The 17,872-nt window shown below is 38.0% G+C and overlaps 1 protein-coding gene across 3 annotated transcripts in view; it reads right to left on the minus strand.

Annotated features, from left to right (window-relative positions):
• Positions 1-408: 408 nt before the first annotated feature.
• gnao1a (guanine nucleotide binding protein (G protein), alpha activating activity polypeptide O, a) overlaps positions 409-17,872 on the minus strand; it is a 73,513-nt gene continuing 56,049 nt past the window's right edge. Inside the window, exons 5-8 of one of the 3 annotated variants that reach the window (XM_060877834.1) lie at positions 16,869-16,997; positions 13,558-13,687; positions 4,816-4,969; positions 409-2,836 (exon numbers count right to left, since the gene is read on the minus strand). In XM_060877834.1, the coding sequence (XP_060733817.1) occupies positions 2,649-2,836; positions 4,816-4,969; positions 13,558-13,687; positions 16,869-16,997 (601 nt within the window). In that variant the 3' untranslated portion in view covers positions 409-2,648. Of the gene's footprint in view, positions 2,837-4,815; positions 4,970-7,832; positions 8,507-9,114; positions 9,269-13,557; positions 13,688-16,868; positions 16,998-17,872 lie in introns of those variants that run through there. The other 2 variants (XM_060877835.1, XM_060877833.1) reach the window with 2 other exon arrangements.

A 17,872-nucleotide genomic window follows, 5' to 3' on the forward strand; every position in this document is an offset into this window, starting at 1 on the left:
GATTGATTCAAACATTTTAAAGTAAGGCTCTAAAATAGCTAAGTAAAGTCGAGTAGAAGGGATCTGAATACAGAATGTATTATATTCTGGAGAATCTCTGACATCGGGTCACTGCAAGGGGGAGGTAGGCATTTGATAATTGTTCCACATTTGTATTCTGGGCAGGTTTGATACATGTAGCCCATGATACAAGCGCTTTAACAAGAAAGGTTTAAAGTCATTTCATTAATACTTAACTGAAACTATCTATGTGCATTTGCGCTTTTTGTCACGCAAGAAATGTGAAATAGTTAAGTTCTGTTTCAACACAAGCTTGACTTTTTCCCCATAGGTACATTGATCATGTGTAATAACCATTTCTAAGTAATAAAGAGAGATAGACAATAATCAAAACCTGACAGCTGGAGGTTTGTAGTCATGAAAACTGTGGCTTTTAATGTAAACACTACATTCGATTGGTTTTCCAGCACGAACATCCCACATGAAAGAACAACCATTCACTAAAGTAGAGGGAGAAATAAGCAGCACAGAAAGCATTCACTGGGAGAGGGTAAAAAGAAAGGCCAAAATGAAAATTGGGGGAAGGGGCATGTGGAGAAAAGAATATCCCAAAGCGTAACTGGTATATGTTATTATACACAGGGTTTGAGTGTTTTTTTTCTTCATCTTCTTTTTCCATGAGTCAAACTAAGGCGGCAGGTGGAGGGAGGTGATATACATCATTCCAAATCTACGTGTGTCAAGTGAGAGCTGTGCTTTTCTATGCAGACCTGGAAAGGGTTTTCTTTTTTTTTTTCTCTTGAATACAATTCCCCCAAAAAGAAATAATGCATAAGGAAGAGAAAGCGCATGAAGTCTGTACAGCCTAGTGCATCCACCCCTTTGGGCCTGCACACCACAAAGTGGTTGTTCAAATAAACAAAACAAAAAAAAGTAATAAAATAAAAAGATACATATACTGTTTTCTTTTTCTGGCTAAGTACTGCAATGCAGGGCAAACAGGCAAAAGGGAATTGGTACAGTTCAACATCAACATTGGTCAGTAAGAGTGCTTCAAGAGTGAATTGCAGAAACCCTTGAAAAACATTTCTCTTTTTTTTTTAAAAAAGGGGGGGAAAGAAGAAAAACGTTCTGTAGCTACAAAGCACAAGTAATATACTTTTAATATTACAGACTTGTCATCTTTAATATTATCTTTATTATCACTGTTTATTCTTGTCAATTATTATTTTGGATTAAGTCTACGTGAAAAGAATCTAGAACCAGAGGATCTACAGCCTCCTATAAAGACACGCAGCCCGACGGCCTTTATCCTTTCGGCACCATATTGTTGGTTATGAGGGTATTTGTCCCAACCCCACCCTCCCCCCAAACCCCAGCTTACACAATGGTCTCCCTTTGTTGCGATTGTTTTTTTTTTTTACTTTTTTACTTTTTCTTTACTTTTTTTTTTTTTGCTATTTTTTTTTTTACCTTTTGTGGGTTTTTATTATTATTTATTTTGTTGATTTTATCTAAGTGAAGCAGGTAGCTGTTTCTTTATACAAAGGCCAAAGGGTCATGCTATGTGTGTCAGGACCTGTCAGAGGGGACTGACTCTGTTACCCAGCCTGAAGACAAACTAAAACAGGAAGTATAGGAAAAGAGTAATGAGGGAAGGCGGAACAGTGGGATTGAGGTGTGCGGGACAGGTGATCAATAAATAAATTAATAAATTAATAAAACAATAAAAAAGTAGAAGTTCCTTAAACGACAGTGTTAATAAGGTTGTCATTAAAGTTTACTAGTGTTGCTAGTTTCCCAGACCCATCGTTCTCACAAGGTTGGCACTGATATGACAATTGTAATAATCAGGAACTAGTCAAGGGGCTCAAACTCATACTCAGCATGGCCCCAGACACCAACAGCAAATTCAGCTGGCACATGCCAGTAACAGAACACACAGACTGAACAATACTCAACAAAACGAGAAAAGGAAGCGTGTAGAGTGCAGTCCTGGGGGTTCACCTTCTCCATAATTTTGACCAGCTAACAGAAATGTTGCCATGAAAACCCAATCTAATTCAAACCCAAAGTACAGAACACGCTACAACTGCAGTTTGGCTTTGACTGACTTTTATCCCTGGTGAGTAACTGTCTAAGCTTTTTTTTTTGTTGATGTTTTCCCCATTACCTCATAATTAGCATCCACAATAATTACATCATCATTAGCGTAGCATTATATACTCAGGCAAAACGTGTATCGCTCAGCCCCCCGACTGATATACAATTAATAAATATACAGACAACAAACAAAACATAAAAATATAGTAAAAGAAAGATATTTTCCAGAACAATAATAAGTTTAGTTCAAACCAAAAAAAGACACAGTGAAAAAAAAAACAAGGTAAAATAAAACATTAAACAGCAAAGAAGAAAACAAACAAAAAAAACAAGGTCCCAACTTTGTTCTAAAACCATAAAGGCTGGGTTTCTATAAGAAATCAGTTCTGTTGGCAGCTCTTTGACAAACTAAAAACATTTTATGTATAGTATTTATATATTTATATATATGCCTATTTTAAAATTATCATCATTATTATTTACCAACTTGCATTTTTGATAATAATCATTTTCAAAGGAATTGGCTCGAGAGAGTAAGAGTGGCCTCAGTACAAGCCGCAGCCTCGCAGGTTGTTGGCGATGATGATGTCGGTGACGGCGTCGAACACCACCTGGATGTTCCCTGTGTCCGTGGCACAGGTCATGTGACAATAGATCTCCTTATTGGGCGAGCGGTTCTTGCTCTCGAACTGTGCTTGGATGTAAGCAGCTGCGTCATCGTAAGTGTTAGGGCCTGTGGAGAAAACAGTGAGGTAAGTAGGAGAGAACAGATACAGTAGTGGAGGAGTCTGAGAAGAAGAAAATAAAACGGAAAGAGATACAAGAAAGAGGAAGCTACAGGAATGAGAAAGAAGTTCCTAAAGATTTTAGTAGCATTCACATCTACTGAACACAGAGAGAGAGAGAGAGAGAGAGAGAGAGAGAGAGAGAGAGAGAGAGAGAGAGAAAGAAAGAGAGAGAAAGAGGGAGAGAGGCCTGCTGTCTCCTTTCATCGTAAGAGGTTCTGTCAGAGTGACCCAGGCTCGTCCTTGTGTGCCATCAAGATCTTTATAATCTTTCTTTATAGATGACTTCTTAAGCTCTCACTATCATTTGCCAGTGATGAGTGTATTTATAAACTCTACTGTCTCTTCTTTCATGCTATTTTTCCTTGCATTACAAAGCAAAGACATTTTGCATCACATGGCTGTAAGACAAGAATTTAGGATAATAGCCTGTCTCCAGGAACGAGAGACTTTAAGAACAGTGCTAAAAAAATAATGAAAATAATGCAGTACATTACATTCACGTGTATGGGATTTGGCAGACACACTTATCCAGAGCGACTCACATTTTATCTCATTTTATACAACTGCGCAATCAAGGGTTAAGGACCTTGCTCAAGGGTCTAGCAGTGTTAACCATCCACAGAGTAGTCCCAACCACATCCTCTCTCACACTAGTATCATTGGCACCTGTCAGTGACGTAAGAGGATGGACAGAACTTTCTTGAGTGTTATGCTGCCATTTAACTCAAGGGATCGTGTTTTAGCCTTCACAGACCACAGTTGGTTTGATGTGATTTGATGGTACACAATAACAAAAATCCAATAACGTCCCTACTAGTCTCTACATTTTTAGGAAGCGTCACACCTTTATAACTGCTTAATATGACTAAATACACCAATCAGCCATAACATTAAAACCACCTGTTTATATTGTGTAGGTCTCCTTGTGCCACCAAAACAGCGATGACCCTCCATGACATTGACTCCACAAGAGCTCTGAAGATGTGATGTAGTATCTGTCACCAAGACGTTAGCAGAAAATCCTGCAAGTTGCAATGTGAGGCCTCTGTGAAGCAGATTTTTTTTTTCAGCACATCACGGATTCTCCATTAGATTAAGATCTGGGAAATTGGAAGGCATTTCTTTCATCTGGTTCAAGGCATTGCTGAACAATTTTTGCAGTGTGGCAGTACGTGTTATCTGGCTGAGAGAGGCCACGGACATAAATGAATTATTGGAAATGAAATTTATAGACAGCAAGCTGGGATTTCGCTGTATGTTCTGACACTTTTATATCAAGTCCAGCATGAACTGTAGCCGCCACTCCCCATGTGCATCAGTGAGCCTTGGTCACTCCTGATCCTGTCACCTGTTCAATAGTTTTTATTCCTTGGGCCACTTTTGGCAGGCAATAACTACTGCATACTGGGAACACCCCACAAGACCTGCTGTTTTGGAGATGCTCAAATCCTGTTGTCTAGCCATCGCCATTTGTCCCAAGTCGCAGTTGCTCAGATCCTTACACTTTCCCATTTTTCCTGCTCCCAACATATAAAACTTAGAGAACAGACTGTTCAATTGGTGAGTAATTCTGTATATCCCAGGACTTAACAGGAGTCATTGTAATGCAATACTCAGTGTCAGTCACTTCACCTCTCAATGGATTTAATGTTATGCCAGATCAGTGTAGGATATCAAACCTAGGAGCAAAGCAAGTCATATTATTCTCAAGCCTCTTAAGGAAGCTGATTAAGAAAAGCATAATTCTCATGGCAGAACCATTTCATTCATTTTTTATCTAAAAATTCGGTAACATTCTGTTCGGCTTTGATTCCTAGTCAAGTTCATTCCAGCTTTGGTGGTGTTACATTATCCTAGCCTGGAAAATAAACAACTAAAATAAAAATAATAATTGTAACGTGGGAGCATCTGTGTGCATTCTTACCCGTGTACTCTGGGAAACAGATACTCAAGGGTGATTTCTTGATCTTTTCAGCAAACAGGTCTTTCTTGTTGAGGAAGAGAATGATGGAAGTGTCAATGAAGAATTTGTTGTTGCAGATGGAATCAAACAGCATAAGAGACTCGTGCATGCGATTCTGCATGGAAAGAACAGAATAAAAAGAGAAAGAATGCAGAACAGGTTAGCCAGAGAAAAATAGGAAAGGAAAGCTGATTAAGGCCAAGGTAGGTGAGCTGTGGCCCTCAACGGTAGCAAGAAGGACGAGGGAAGCAGACGTCTATACACTGTTCAGATACAAATCATATTAATAAAACTGGTTTAGTGTAAGTTTCTGTGAGAATAAAATGGTGAGACCTGGATGAAGAAAGTTAGACACAAGGCACAGTCAGGCCAACACACAATACATTTCAAGTGGCACTTTATTTGTTTCATATAAATACATACACACAAATACACATCCATTGTTGAATAAATAATCAAAAGCAGTGATGGACACAACTACAGCAGATTAAGACAGACATTAAATTTACAGAGACACAGTGAGGCTGTGATCAGATGTCAGGAGAATACACTACGTCTAGGTGGTTTGCAAAGAAAGTGTGAACAGATGGCACTGTAAACCAGCACCCAGCACTTGGCACTAATAACTATAATAAAATGACTTCTCCAATCCTGGTTCTTCCAGTCATAGATGGCATTATTTAAAAGCACCATCCAACTGTCCTGTTTTATAACAAATCACGTGTTGGCTAAATGTCAAATAATGGTAGTGTTAATGATGCTAGCACTGAATGAATCAATATAAATGATTGTTTCCAAGGTGTTTAAATATCTTTTACATAACAAATATGAAACAACATAAAAACACAATCCTCTTTAAACATTCTAGAAGTGTATTTTTCCACTGGCAATAAGACACAATCCATCAGGTAATATGATGTCAAATGGATTATTTCTACCCAATCATGCATCAGAGCCCATGCTGACAGCAGTCTGGCCACAGCAACAGCTGTTGTAGCCCATATAAAACCACAGGAACAATCAGCTATTAGTCACTCAATGTGCACTGATTGAATTACCCACAAATCTCTTTATGTGGCCAAAAACTTCATGTCCCATAAGTCTCTGGACCAACACGCCATCATTTCCTTTTCACCTTGGCCATGCAATGGCCATGCATCATTGGCCATGCATCATTCACCTAACCAGCAGGACAAAGCAAGAAAGGCTGGCTTTAAGGCCATGCTCATTAAGCATCTTTAGACATGTGACAGAGAGAAATTAAACAAGAGAAACAGAGAGCTGGGAGAGGGTCTGCGACAACATGAAAAGGCTCTCACTTTGGGATGGATAAGAGGGTGGAGAGTTTGTTTTGTGTTTGCTACAAGATACATAATCACCTTCCAGCTGAGATGCTGAGAGATCACTGATTCAGAATGCAGTGCTCATCTGTCACCATGCTGATGTTTACACACACACACACACACACACACACACACACACACATACACTTATGTGTACTTGATCAGCAGCAGGAGATGCTTGCGTCATTGCCGGCAGAACGCCCGATCATGAAACTACATCTCACTGAAGACTGCTCCCTTAATCAGGGGGAAATATCTGACTAGTTAATAGCCTTGCCAGTTAAAACAGCGCAATTTCACCCCACTGTAGTGTTTTATGCACCAAATTTGGTTACTTAGAAACACAGCAGTGCAACTACCCTGATATGTGCTGCCATTTTGGTTATAGAGTTTCTAGAAGGAGGAACAAATGACTACTAAAGGCTTACAAATGGCTTACAGTCGAGTTCCATAAGGTGACCCAGTGATGATACTCTCAGTGGTACTGTATAATCAAGGAGTAATGGGAAATTTAGGACACCTAACATCTATGGTAAATATAGCTCTGAGGCCATCCATAAGTGTAACAGCTACCTAGCTTGACACACATCCACGAGGAAAATAGGTACAGAAGTCCTATATGTGCTGAGTGGCTTTTGATCCAGTATTCCACTTTCTCAAAGCAGTCCCTATTAGGGAAATGGAAGAAGGAATACTACAATAGAGCTACAGCTATAGCTATCTATAGCTACCACAGCACTTTTCATCAGAAATAAATCCAGATATACCCAATCCCATTATTCTTAATGACACCTTACCATTACAAATAATCACCTGCACTTCCTGCATTATTTGGCCAGCTTGTCCATATTAAAAATACTTCCTGTCTCCCAGTGAAATTCTCTTTCTCTTGGACAAACAATCAGCGCACCCTTTGTAACAAGCAATGGCCCAGATTTGGAAGAGGGGGCATTAAAAAAGAGAGATTGATTGGAGGCTTTCAGTACGCTAAATTACAGGCAAGGGCCAAAATTAACAGCAAACAACCTGAGGCGTATTAGCTGAGCCATTCTGACACTATGATTAAACTGTACAGAATGACACATGGCCAATGCATTGACTGCTTTGGATGCATAAGCTTAACGCACAACAACACCAGACAATTAAAAAAAAATGACAAGTGGTTTGATAAACCCTAATCAATCTTCAGTTTCTGTCAAAGACTGTGATCTGCTGAATAAATCAATGTGTAAATACAATTTTAACTATGTACATCATGAGCAAATGAATTTTTTTTTCAGTCCCATAGTAGAAATAAACCCTTCTACTTCTACTAAACTAGCGTTTAGAAATTGAAAGCAATAATACAATAAACCAGCAAAACAGTTATAGTGTAAACTGATATACAGTAGTGTAACCATAACCATTTGACGTTTTTTTATTTACTTACTAATGTGAGACGGCACTATTTCTACAATAGAGATGCTCAAGGCATCATTTGTTGGGTCAAACATCCAATTTCAAGTATTGACAATATATAAGAATGTTACCTATGGTACTGTAAAGAAAGTAATATATATATATATATATATATATATATATATATATATATATATATATATATATATATATATATATATATATATATATATATATATGCAGTACAGCAATAATGCCCATTTAAGGCAAACAATGCTACAAGGAGCTTTGTGTTTGAAAAATAGCCAAAATAAAATATATCAAGACATCAATATATTACTGAAGATATGTCCATGTTTTACTTTGTTAATTTATATAATTATAGAGATCAATTTAAAATTAAATATCAATGACTATGGGGGCAGAAAAGACAACATTTCCAGGATAAAGATAGCCGGGTATTTAAATTGATTTAATTTCTATCTCTTCTCTGTGCCAGCTTGTTTAAACATTTAATAAACATCATGTGAGAAAATGAAATGTGAGAATTCATAACACACTGACAATCAGTAGGTGTGTCTATCTTTAAATGGAGCTTAACCCCTTATTTATGACTGTAGAGGAAGCTCTTTGGTTAACTTTCATTCTGTTGTCCACCACTGGAGAGCTAGACATAGAGAATAAAACGAAGGTGTATAACTGATCTGAGAACAGGCTTGAGGCTCAGTAAAGACCACAGAAACGCAGGTTGTTGGCAATGATGACATCGGTGACAGCGTCGAAGACAAACTGGATATTGTTGGTGTCGGTGGCGCAGGTGATATGTGCATACACCTCCTTATTGAAGGACTTGTTCTTGCTTTCATACTGCGACTGGATGTAAGACACTGCTTCCAAGAACGTGTTCGGCCCTGAAGTGCAACACAAAGCAGGAAGCGAAGACAAAGGAAGGGTGTAGGAGCATAGAATGAAACGATGGAGAAGACACAGAAAGGAAGAAGGATTGCAGCAGACAGCAAAGAGGCAGAAGTTTGGACGTATACAAATATGAAAGAGTAGCACAAAAGCAGTGCAGGGGAAACAAAAAGGATGTAATGAAATCTCAGACTGATGTAGGACACACAGTGATCATGTGATGGGGCTAAAAGTCTGACATTGTGATTGACATTGTGATGTACAGTATGATGCAATATGGTAGTACACTGAAGCTGTGGCAAGGTAAATGAGTAGGAGTTTGTATACTATGAAAAAGGATAGGGAGTAAGGGCACTGGACTTGGCTGCATTTCTTAATAAGTGAACTAAAAACATGGAGACTTTACAGCTAAAAGAGGATTATCCATTTAAATAAAAAAACATCTTGCCTGGAAGATTAGCAATATTCGCCACAACTCTATCACCTTTTTTTTTTTTTTTTTTACTTCTTTTTTACCTATTGACTCCTGGTTGGTTTTCTTCCTTTGGAAATCTCATTCGCAGTGAATTGAAAGAACAGCATGCTGTTAAGGTGACAATTTTACCTGTGTACTCAGGGAAGCTGATAGTTAAGGGCGATTTCTTTATTTTCTCCTCAAATATGTCCTTCTTGTTAAGGAAAAGAATGATAGAGGTGTTTGTGAACCATTTGTTGTTGCAGATGCTGTCAAACAGCTTCAAGGACTCATGCATGCGGTTCTGTGGAATCAAAAAACAATGTGTCAGACTGTCGGCTCAGTCACACGTTCACACACACGCACGCACGCACGCACACAAGGAGAATCAAACATTACTATTATTATCATCAGAAACAATTATCAGTACACTGTATTCTTTATAATACTCTATATGGCAGCATAAGCAGTGAAAGGAAAGAACAGAAATCAGAAAAAAATAGGAAATGTTCCAGTTTTCAGGTAAATTAATTAATGAGAAAGCCACATCCCCAGACAAGGTGATGCATTATCATGTTATCTATAACAGCATAATGGGGACAGAGTGGGAACATTTACGATAATTGTTTCTCCAGCATGTGTGTCTATATTAAGTACATGCTACTAAATTGGGCAATTTATTGGATAAATGATAGCTGGAAACTGAGTGAGGACAAAACTAATATCCAGCTAACATATGATTTAGAGCAGCGGTTTTTGACAAGTATTTATTGAGAAACCATTCATTTTTTTCCCTTTATTTTTAACAGGGATCTACAATGAGCAGAATGCACCAACACCAACAGGATGTGCACACAAGACAAAATAAAAGTGCTGCTTTTTTTTTTTGTCATTACATTGCTCTTTGCCAGTAGCAGTTGGGGTGGGAGTGGGGTTCATACTGTACCTGTGGTTATGTTCTGGTGGATGGGCCATCTGAAGAACCAGTTTTGCTTTTTAGCATTTGACGATTGGTTAGATAGCAGAGCCGTGGTGAGAGACGGCAGAAGAGGAGCTGAGATGGTCGGAGGGAGACACGCACACGCAGAGGAGGTGGCATGAGGCCACTGAAGGAGATCAGCATGACCAGACAGGCGTCATTTCACAACAGATCTGACCCCCCCAACCACCCCCATCCCCCACACCCGCACATACACAGTCACAGCCATACACATACTCCGCATGGCTGGGATGAAAAACAGCTGAAGCAGATCCAGTCACCAAAGTCTGAGGAACGGTGTGGTTCCAGAAAGAAACAGCGGAAAATTCACAGACTTGTGCACATCACAGAAGAAAAGATTACAGTGGCAATATTTGGAGCTGTGTATCTAAGCATGTGTGTTCAAAAGGACGAGAAAATACAGAAAAAGGATCACAAGCTTGTGACAGTAGCCAGGGACCAGGTTCATACAGAAGATGAAATAAAAGATAAGTGCACGATGTGAGCACAAGTATGTGTGATGTTTGTCCACACCCTACATTTTACATCTCTATATAAATATAAAAATTAAATCTAAAAAATTATAACGAACGCTTACATCTCCTGCATGGTCTCTGTGCCTATCCACCACTTTAATACAGAAGCATTATGACTAATGGACAGCTCTGTGCTGTTCTGCTACAATCCATTAGGTCATAAATTCAGGTGTCCCCCCTCATCCTTAAGCAGCAGAAGTCATTAAAATATTATGATGTTCTGTCATCAAAATGTGTGCCTGGATGAGTTGGAGGCATGTGTAGCTTTGACACAATCAATCTGTTTTCTCCCTGAAAGTGAGGGCAATAAATATAAATTGAGTTTTCATTCTGAAAGAAAACTGACTCTAGATTGAACTTGATGTATACTTAATGCCTTCAATGAGTAGTAAAAGCTCACAAGCAATGCTAATGAAGGAGTTTTTATTTCATTTTCTTATCAGTTATTGTCCACTAAAACCTGGGTGTTGTTTATTTTTTTTCTTCCCATCTTGACTATTATTGAAACTAGAAGAAAGGTCTATACAGATTCAATCAAGGCAGTATATAATTTTGAAGGTGCCTTCTTATAGAATGTATGTTTAGTCCATTTAAATCAACCCTTAATGTGTGACCAATATAAGGCTTCTGAGATCCACTTCCCAATGAACTCCGGTGTGTTACAACTGCAGTAAGCACAGGATTCAACTCTGTTTTGACCCAAATGCAGGAAGTGAACTGAAAAACACACTGCTCTGTGTTTTGATTTGTGAGACCCAAACCGGGCCAAAGAACAGTTCAAAAGTGCTACAGACTCACAGCCAGAGATCTGGATTAAAGTACAAAATAATATCCTTAATGCTGGATATTTTAGATAGTAATGTTTAAGCTAGTTAAATATATATTGCAATTTATTCTTTTTTTTATATATGCCTCAACGTGAAGATATTTAGTCAAGTGCATACATTTGCATCCTCTCAGAACAAAATATTGAATAAATCTTATTTACAGGACAGAAAATAACAAGCACTTAATCACATGTGCAATAGAAGTAGTTGATGGGAAGTTTGCTAGAGAATTACAAAGAATAATTGTGAGAATTATGTCACATGCAAAGTCTGGGAAGGAAGCATTATGTAACTGAGATTTTTGTGTGCACTAAATGTTGCCAGTGGTCACAGTGCAGATATCAGAAACTCAGTAGAGTGAAGAAAACTCGAAACTCGGGGAAACAACTGATATGACTCAAAAGGCATAGGTTGAACTGATAAACAAATGAGTATGCATTATTTTCATAAGACAAATGTAAATAAAATTCTGTTCTAAGGCTCTTAAATGTTGACACTTGGGTGTGTATGGGCAGGAAATATCTAATCAGAAACAATTATATAGTTATTTTGGAAACATTAACCAAAGCCCAGTTTAGATACTCACCTTTATTATGTCTTAGTAAACAGTACAATTCTGTCTTCAATTGCTGAAAATGGGCTTCTACAAATTTAATGTCTTAAAGTTTTGAATCCTTTTCATTCTTGTAACTCTGCTACTTTGCTTTGTCCAATCTTCTCCACATATCTATTCTGATTGTGGCAGATAAATTTGCCATATACACTAATCAGCCATAATATTAAAACCTGATATTCAAAGCCTAATATTGTGCCACCAAAACAGCTCTGACCTGTTGATGCATGGACTGCACAAGAGCTCTGATGGTGTGCTGTGGTATCTGGCACCAAGACGTTAGCAGCAGATCTTTTAAGCCCTGTAAGTTGTGAGGTGGGGCCTACACGGATCAGACTTGTTTGTCCAGCACATCCCACAGATGCTTGATCTTATTGAGTTATGGGGAATTTGGAGTCCACATCAACACCTCAAACTCTCGGTCATGTTTCTCAAACCATTCCTGAACTATTTTTGCAGTGTTGCAGGCAGCATTATCCTGCTGAAAGAGGCTACTGCCATTAGGGAATAACGTTGCTATGAAGGGTTGTACTGGGTCTGCAGCAATGTTTCTGTATTTAAAGATTGTGATGTGTTAAAGTAATACATAACATTGTCAGAACATCACACTGCCTTTTTCCACTGCCCTGCTTAGATTTTGTCTCCATTGTATCCACACTCAAACACAAACGGCCATCCTTATGGTGTAATAGAAAATGTGATTAATCAATCCAGCCTATCTTCTTCCAATGGTGGACAGAGGTCAGCAGGGACACTATGGATATGCAGCCCCATAAATAGATTTCAAGATGGCATTTCACTGTATGTTCTGACACCTTTCTATCATAGCCATAGTTTTTCTGCATTTTGTGTCACTGTAGCTCTTCTGTGGGATCTGACCAGATGGGCCAGCCAAGGAAGAACAACTAGTGAAGTGAAAGGGTCTTGGGCATCATTGAGTCTTGGGCGCTCATGACTGTGTCACCTGTTCACTAGTTCTTCTTCCTTGGTCCATTTTGGTAGGTACTAACCACTACATACTCGGAAAACCCCACAAGAAAATTCTCCAGTTGTCTAGCCTATTTTCAACACATCAACTTTGATAACTGACAGTTCACTTGCGCCCTACTACTCCGTCCCACCCTCACCCCTGAATGGTGCCATTGTAAAGAGATTTTCGATGTTAACCACTTCACCTCTCAGTGTTTTTTAATGTGGCTGATCAGTGTACTTTTCCTTTTTTAAAACCTAAACAGGTTCCAAAAAATGTTTATAAAATGTTTGACTGTTCATTTTGTTGTGTTTTTTGGATTGTTAAAAGAAACCACAGCGTTGTACTGACTTTTGCACTCAACTGAATACTCTCAATGTATTGTGGCTAGGTCATGTTTTTATATACATGTTACTGGATACATTTTGTTTCAGTGATATAGTTCATCAAAATGAATAGCTTATAGCAAAAGCCAGTCTAAAATAATCAGGTACATTTGGTTATTATGGAGTAGTCCATTTGGTAGAAATAACTATTTTACAAGAAAAATGACCCTGAAGCATGCGTTATTTGATTAAAACAAGTAAAGGAAGGGCAGAAATTTTATCTGTTGCTGTGAATCTAGTGGAAAGTGGTTGGATAGTCTGTGTGTCGTTAATATCTCTCACCGTGGTCTCGTCTTCATGCAGCACCTGGTCATAACCACTTAAAGCCACGCAGAAGATGATGGCAGTCACATCCTCAAAGCAATGGATCCACTTCTTCCTTTCTGACCTTTGACCTCCCACATCAAACAGCCTGTGAAGATACGACGCATCGTGATCTCATGTTCACCCACAAGTACTGTACCTGGTACCTGCCGCATTTAAATATACACCAGCATTCAGATTGAACAAGCCTTAAACTAATGCTTATCATTTACAATCTTAGGGATATTTTGTTTCATTTCCCACATACATGTGACTCATTTCTCAAAGGATTTCATAATTACATGATGAGTTTAATCACATCAGAGTCATTCATCTAAACGTCTATGTAACTAGGCTTCAAACGCAGCTCAAGTTCCAACCAGCGTATTAAGAAATCAATTAAGAAATTTGCTCTATACTTAATAAGACATTGAGGCACTGTTTAACAGACAAGTACTGGAGACATCAAATCCAGTTCATATTTACATAATTAGATCCAAACCAATTTTGTCTCCAATAACAGCTTTTCATAACATCAATAATATCATTCTGATGAATAGCGTATCTGATTTCTGATTTCTTTGAGCGAAGACAATATTGTACACGAAGCCTAATTCTACAACCATACAGAGCAATTCAGGGTTGCAGGGAGTGTTTTGTGGCATGCATACAGTCTTTGCATAAATTAACAGATTTATTTCAGTCTACTCCATTTTTAAAGCTGTATTAAGCAGCACTGAAAAGCTGGGGCACGTCTTATCACGTAAAAGTGTGCGGACAAGCTGCATGCTGTCAACACCTATCAGAAACTGTTGGATGATTTAAACAGATTTTAGTTTATCTTTGCAATGCAGTGAACATCCATTTCCTTTAAAAGACTTTTGCATTTCCTCACAGGTTTTAGGGACAGAATAGCAACATCTAGTTAACTTTCATGCTTTTCTGTCTTTCACATACCAGTGTTGCATTTCTCTTGTGGGATTACTAATAAAATATTAATAAAACACAATGTGTTTGCAGCATGGCAACTTATTTTTTTGTCTCAGAACTACTGTTTTTTCTGAAATTAATCATGTTTCTCTTCAGTAAATTTATGTGTGGATGTGTGGATTTTATTCCAATTCCACCAAAATATTAAGGCATTATAGTGAGAACAACAGGAAATATGTTTATGATTTTGATTATCTTGTTCTCTGAGTTAAAAGCTACTCATGATTTTTAAACACCACCCGAATAAAATAAAACACCAGACTAATGTCAGTAAGACAATAAATGCTGATTAATTCAATCGGTATTGTTTTGCTGAATACATTTCTTGTTATACATTTTTTATAAGGTTGTTTGAATATTTTCAACTGTCTGTTGTAATCTGTACTTACAGAGCAGACTTCTATGTTTTGATGATCATGTGACTCTGCAGGAGAATCACAAGCAACCAGTATATTTTTTACATTTTTATATTTTTTTAAGGTACATTTTTTAAGGTATACTTTCCTCTGGCTCTACAGCTTCCTCCCACTTCCTAAAAACATGCGATTTGGTGGGAGTCTCACTAAGATATATTGCCCTTAGGTATGAATAAATGTGTGCATGGTGCTCTGTGATGAACTGGTGTCCCATTCAGTGTGCATTGCTCCCTGATGCCCAGCATTTTCGAGATCCATTTTCGATATGAGTGAGTAATCCTTCAGTATTAAAACAAAGTACTGAAATTCATATAAATTGAAATGGGTTACAGAAAACTACAGTAATAAGGGTGAAAATGCTTTAGTGCCATGCTTTATGAATGCCACCATCAGCAACAATACTTAAATAGTCTGTGCTTTTCAAGTGATGATTAATTGGTATTAATGGGCCCAAAAGTGTGCCACGAAGACCACCACCACTCCACTTTAACCAGCTTGGGCTGTTGACACAAGGCAGGCTAGATCCATGGATTCATGCTGCTGACCATCTGTGTGCTTCAACAGAAATTAATTTTCGTCAGATCATTTCACATTTTTTAGTCTTCAGCAGTCCATCTTTGTTGAGCAGGCACTCATTGCCTCCTCTGCTTTCTGTTCTTTACTGACAGAAAAGGAACCCGACGTGGTCTTCTACACTTGTAGCCCATTAGCATCAAGGTTTGATGTGTTAATGCAGTATTCTGGGTAAACTAGAGTAACACAGGTTTCATTTCAACACACTGTTCATAGCTTCTAATCCAACTGCTATCCATGAAGCATAGTTTACACTTTCCAAAGAAACAGGATGTCTTGGTTTAGACAAAAGTTCTTCATAAGCTGGGCAAGTGCTTATATTGGCTGGGTAAATGACAGATTACACAGCGTGAAAATCCCAGGAGATCAGCAGGTACAGAAATACTAGTTTTAACAACTGTGGAAACAACACTTACCTTTCACCTACTTTTCCTCTAACAACAGAATTTAGAGTTCATTAGTGCAAAAGAGTCTCCCTTAGACATATCTGTATAAAGGAAACACTGGTTTCTGACTATGTTCAGTTGCAGACATTTAAGTTTACTTTGTGTCAAGATGCTTCACAGTGTTTTAAAGACTTTATGCAGTAGGTGGTCTGTTGAGATCATAATTTTTCCCAATTGCCCTGATATTTTAGACCAAATAATATTTGTCTCTTCCAGGAGGATGACTTGTCCACAGATTGATCTTATAGAAATTGTCTGAATGCTCTCATCGTTGTCAGGTAAGCATTTCTCTTTGCAGATGTTATGGATCAATCTTTTGAATTAGAAAAAAGTTGATTACATGTATAGTTTACAGCTTTAATTAAAAGGGGGGTTTCTGTCTGTTGTTAATATGACAAGTGATCTGCACTCCAGAGGCTCAGTGGTAATAAAGATCAAATAAACAGTGAGTCTCCTCTTCATGTATGTTTGTCTGACGCAATGATTTTTTAAAGAAAGTTGCCATTGCAATCTAGTACAATATCACAGATTTGGGTTTGTTGGGAGGTTTATAATGAAATATAAAATGTGACTCAGAAGGGAATCAGTTTTAGTCTAACAAGATCTAATGAACAAAAGCTTGCAATTTTCTAGGTCGTTACTGTCATGTGTTTATATTATTATTTTCCCCTCAAGAAAAGCAGAAAAATAGCATGATAGAAAATTGGACCTACTCACTGAAGGTACAAGGAGCTTAGAGTGTACAAATTGGATTTGTGTCAGCATTTAATAAGTTAAACTGATAATAAGTTACATCACTGTATTTTAGGGTATTCTGTAATGGAGGCTAGATAATATGGTTTGTGAAACAGAGAGAGTAACATACCTGAAGTGCAGGTTCTTGAAGGTGAAGTGGGTCTCGACGATTCCAGTGGTCTTCACTCGGGTTCTCAGAATGTCCTGCTCTGTGGGCTGGTAGTCTGGAGCACCAATCCTATCTAAACTATCTAGGTAACTGTACACAAACAGACACAGAGGGAGAGAGGGAGGACTCAAAATCTGAACAAACATCATGAGAGATTTCTAACATGGCACTACTTACCTCTTGCTCTCGACAGACTCTAAAAGACATTAAGAGAGACACATATCCTTATACACCCTTCAAACTCAGTTACAGCACTCATTTGTTGATGGCCCATATCCCTGCACTAAATAGAACAGATCACTTTCCAATGTTGGAGATCTGGCTTATAGGACTAGTACAAAATTGCTGTAAAGGTTTAGCCTTATAAAAACACAATCCGATGACCAACAGACAGTCAGATGTAGACAAAAATGCTTTCTTGCCCAATGAACAGATGAATAAAGCATAGGGTATTTCAGATTCTGGAGATATCATTTATTTTGTGTTTTTACCAAATGAACAAATCTAACAGTGCAGAAGTTCTTAAATGTGGCAACATGAAAGAATAATGCATTTATCATATTCCTATGTCTGCTTTCACATGTTAACAAAGTCATTGTTTTCTGTATTTATCTGAAAATAAATGAAATGATTTGCTTTATTGTACGAGAAGCTGTGCCAAGATCAACAAACAAAGTCTAAGAATAAAAGGCATAGAAGTGTTGTTCCTACTGTAAGTTTGTATGATCTAACAATATTACTTGATATCTAGTGACGTTTATGCCAATTATATTAGATTATCAGACCTACCAGCCACGGAGGACACTAGTATGGATGATCAGTCAAAAAGCAAAAGCACTTTTCTCCCCATAAAACAGGAGATGAACCACATATAAATCTGCAGGTGATCTGAACTTTCCAACATAAACCAACACTTCCTGGAAGCTTGTAGCTTCAGATGTGGCTCATTTAATGTAGCCTCAATC

The sequence above is a fragment of the Tachysurus vachellii genome, chromosome 9 (genome assembly GCF_030014155.1).
Source record: "Tachysurus vachellii isolate PV-2020 chromosome 9, HZAU_Pvac_v1, whole genome shotgun sequence".
NCBI lineage: Eukaryota > Metazoa > Chordata > Actinopteri > Siluriformes > Bagridae > Tachysurus > Tachysurus vachellii.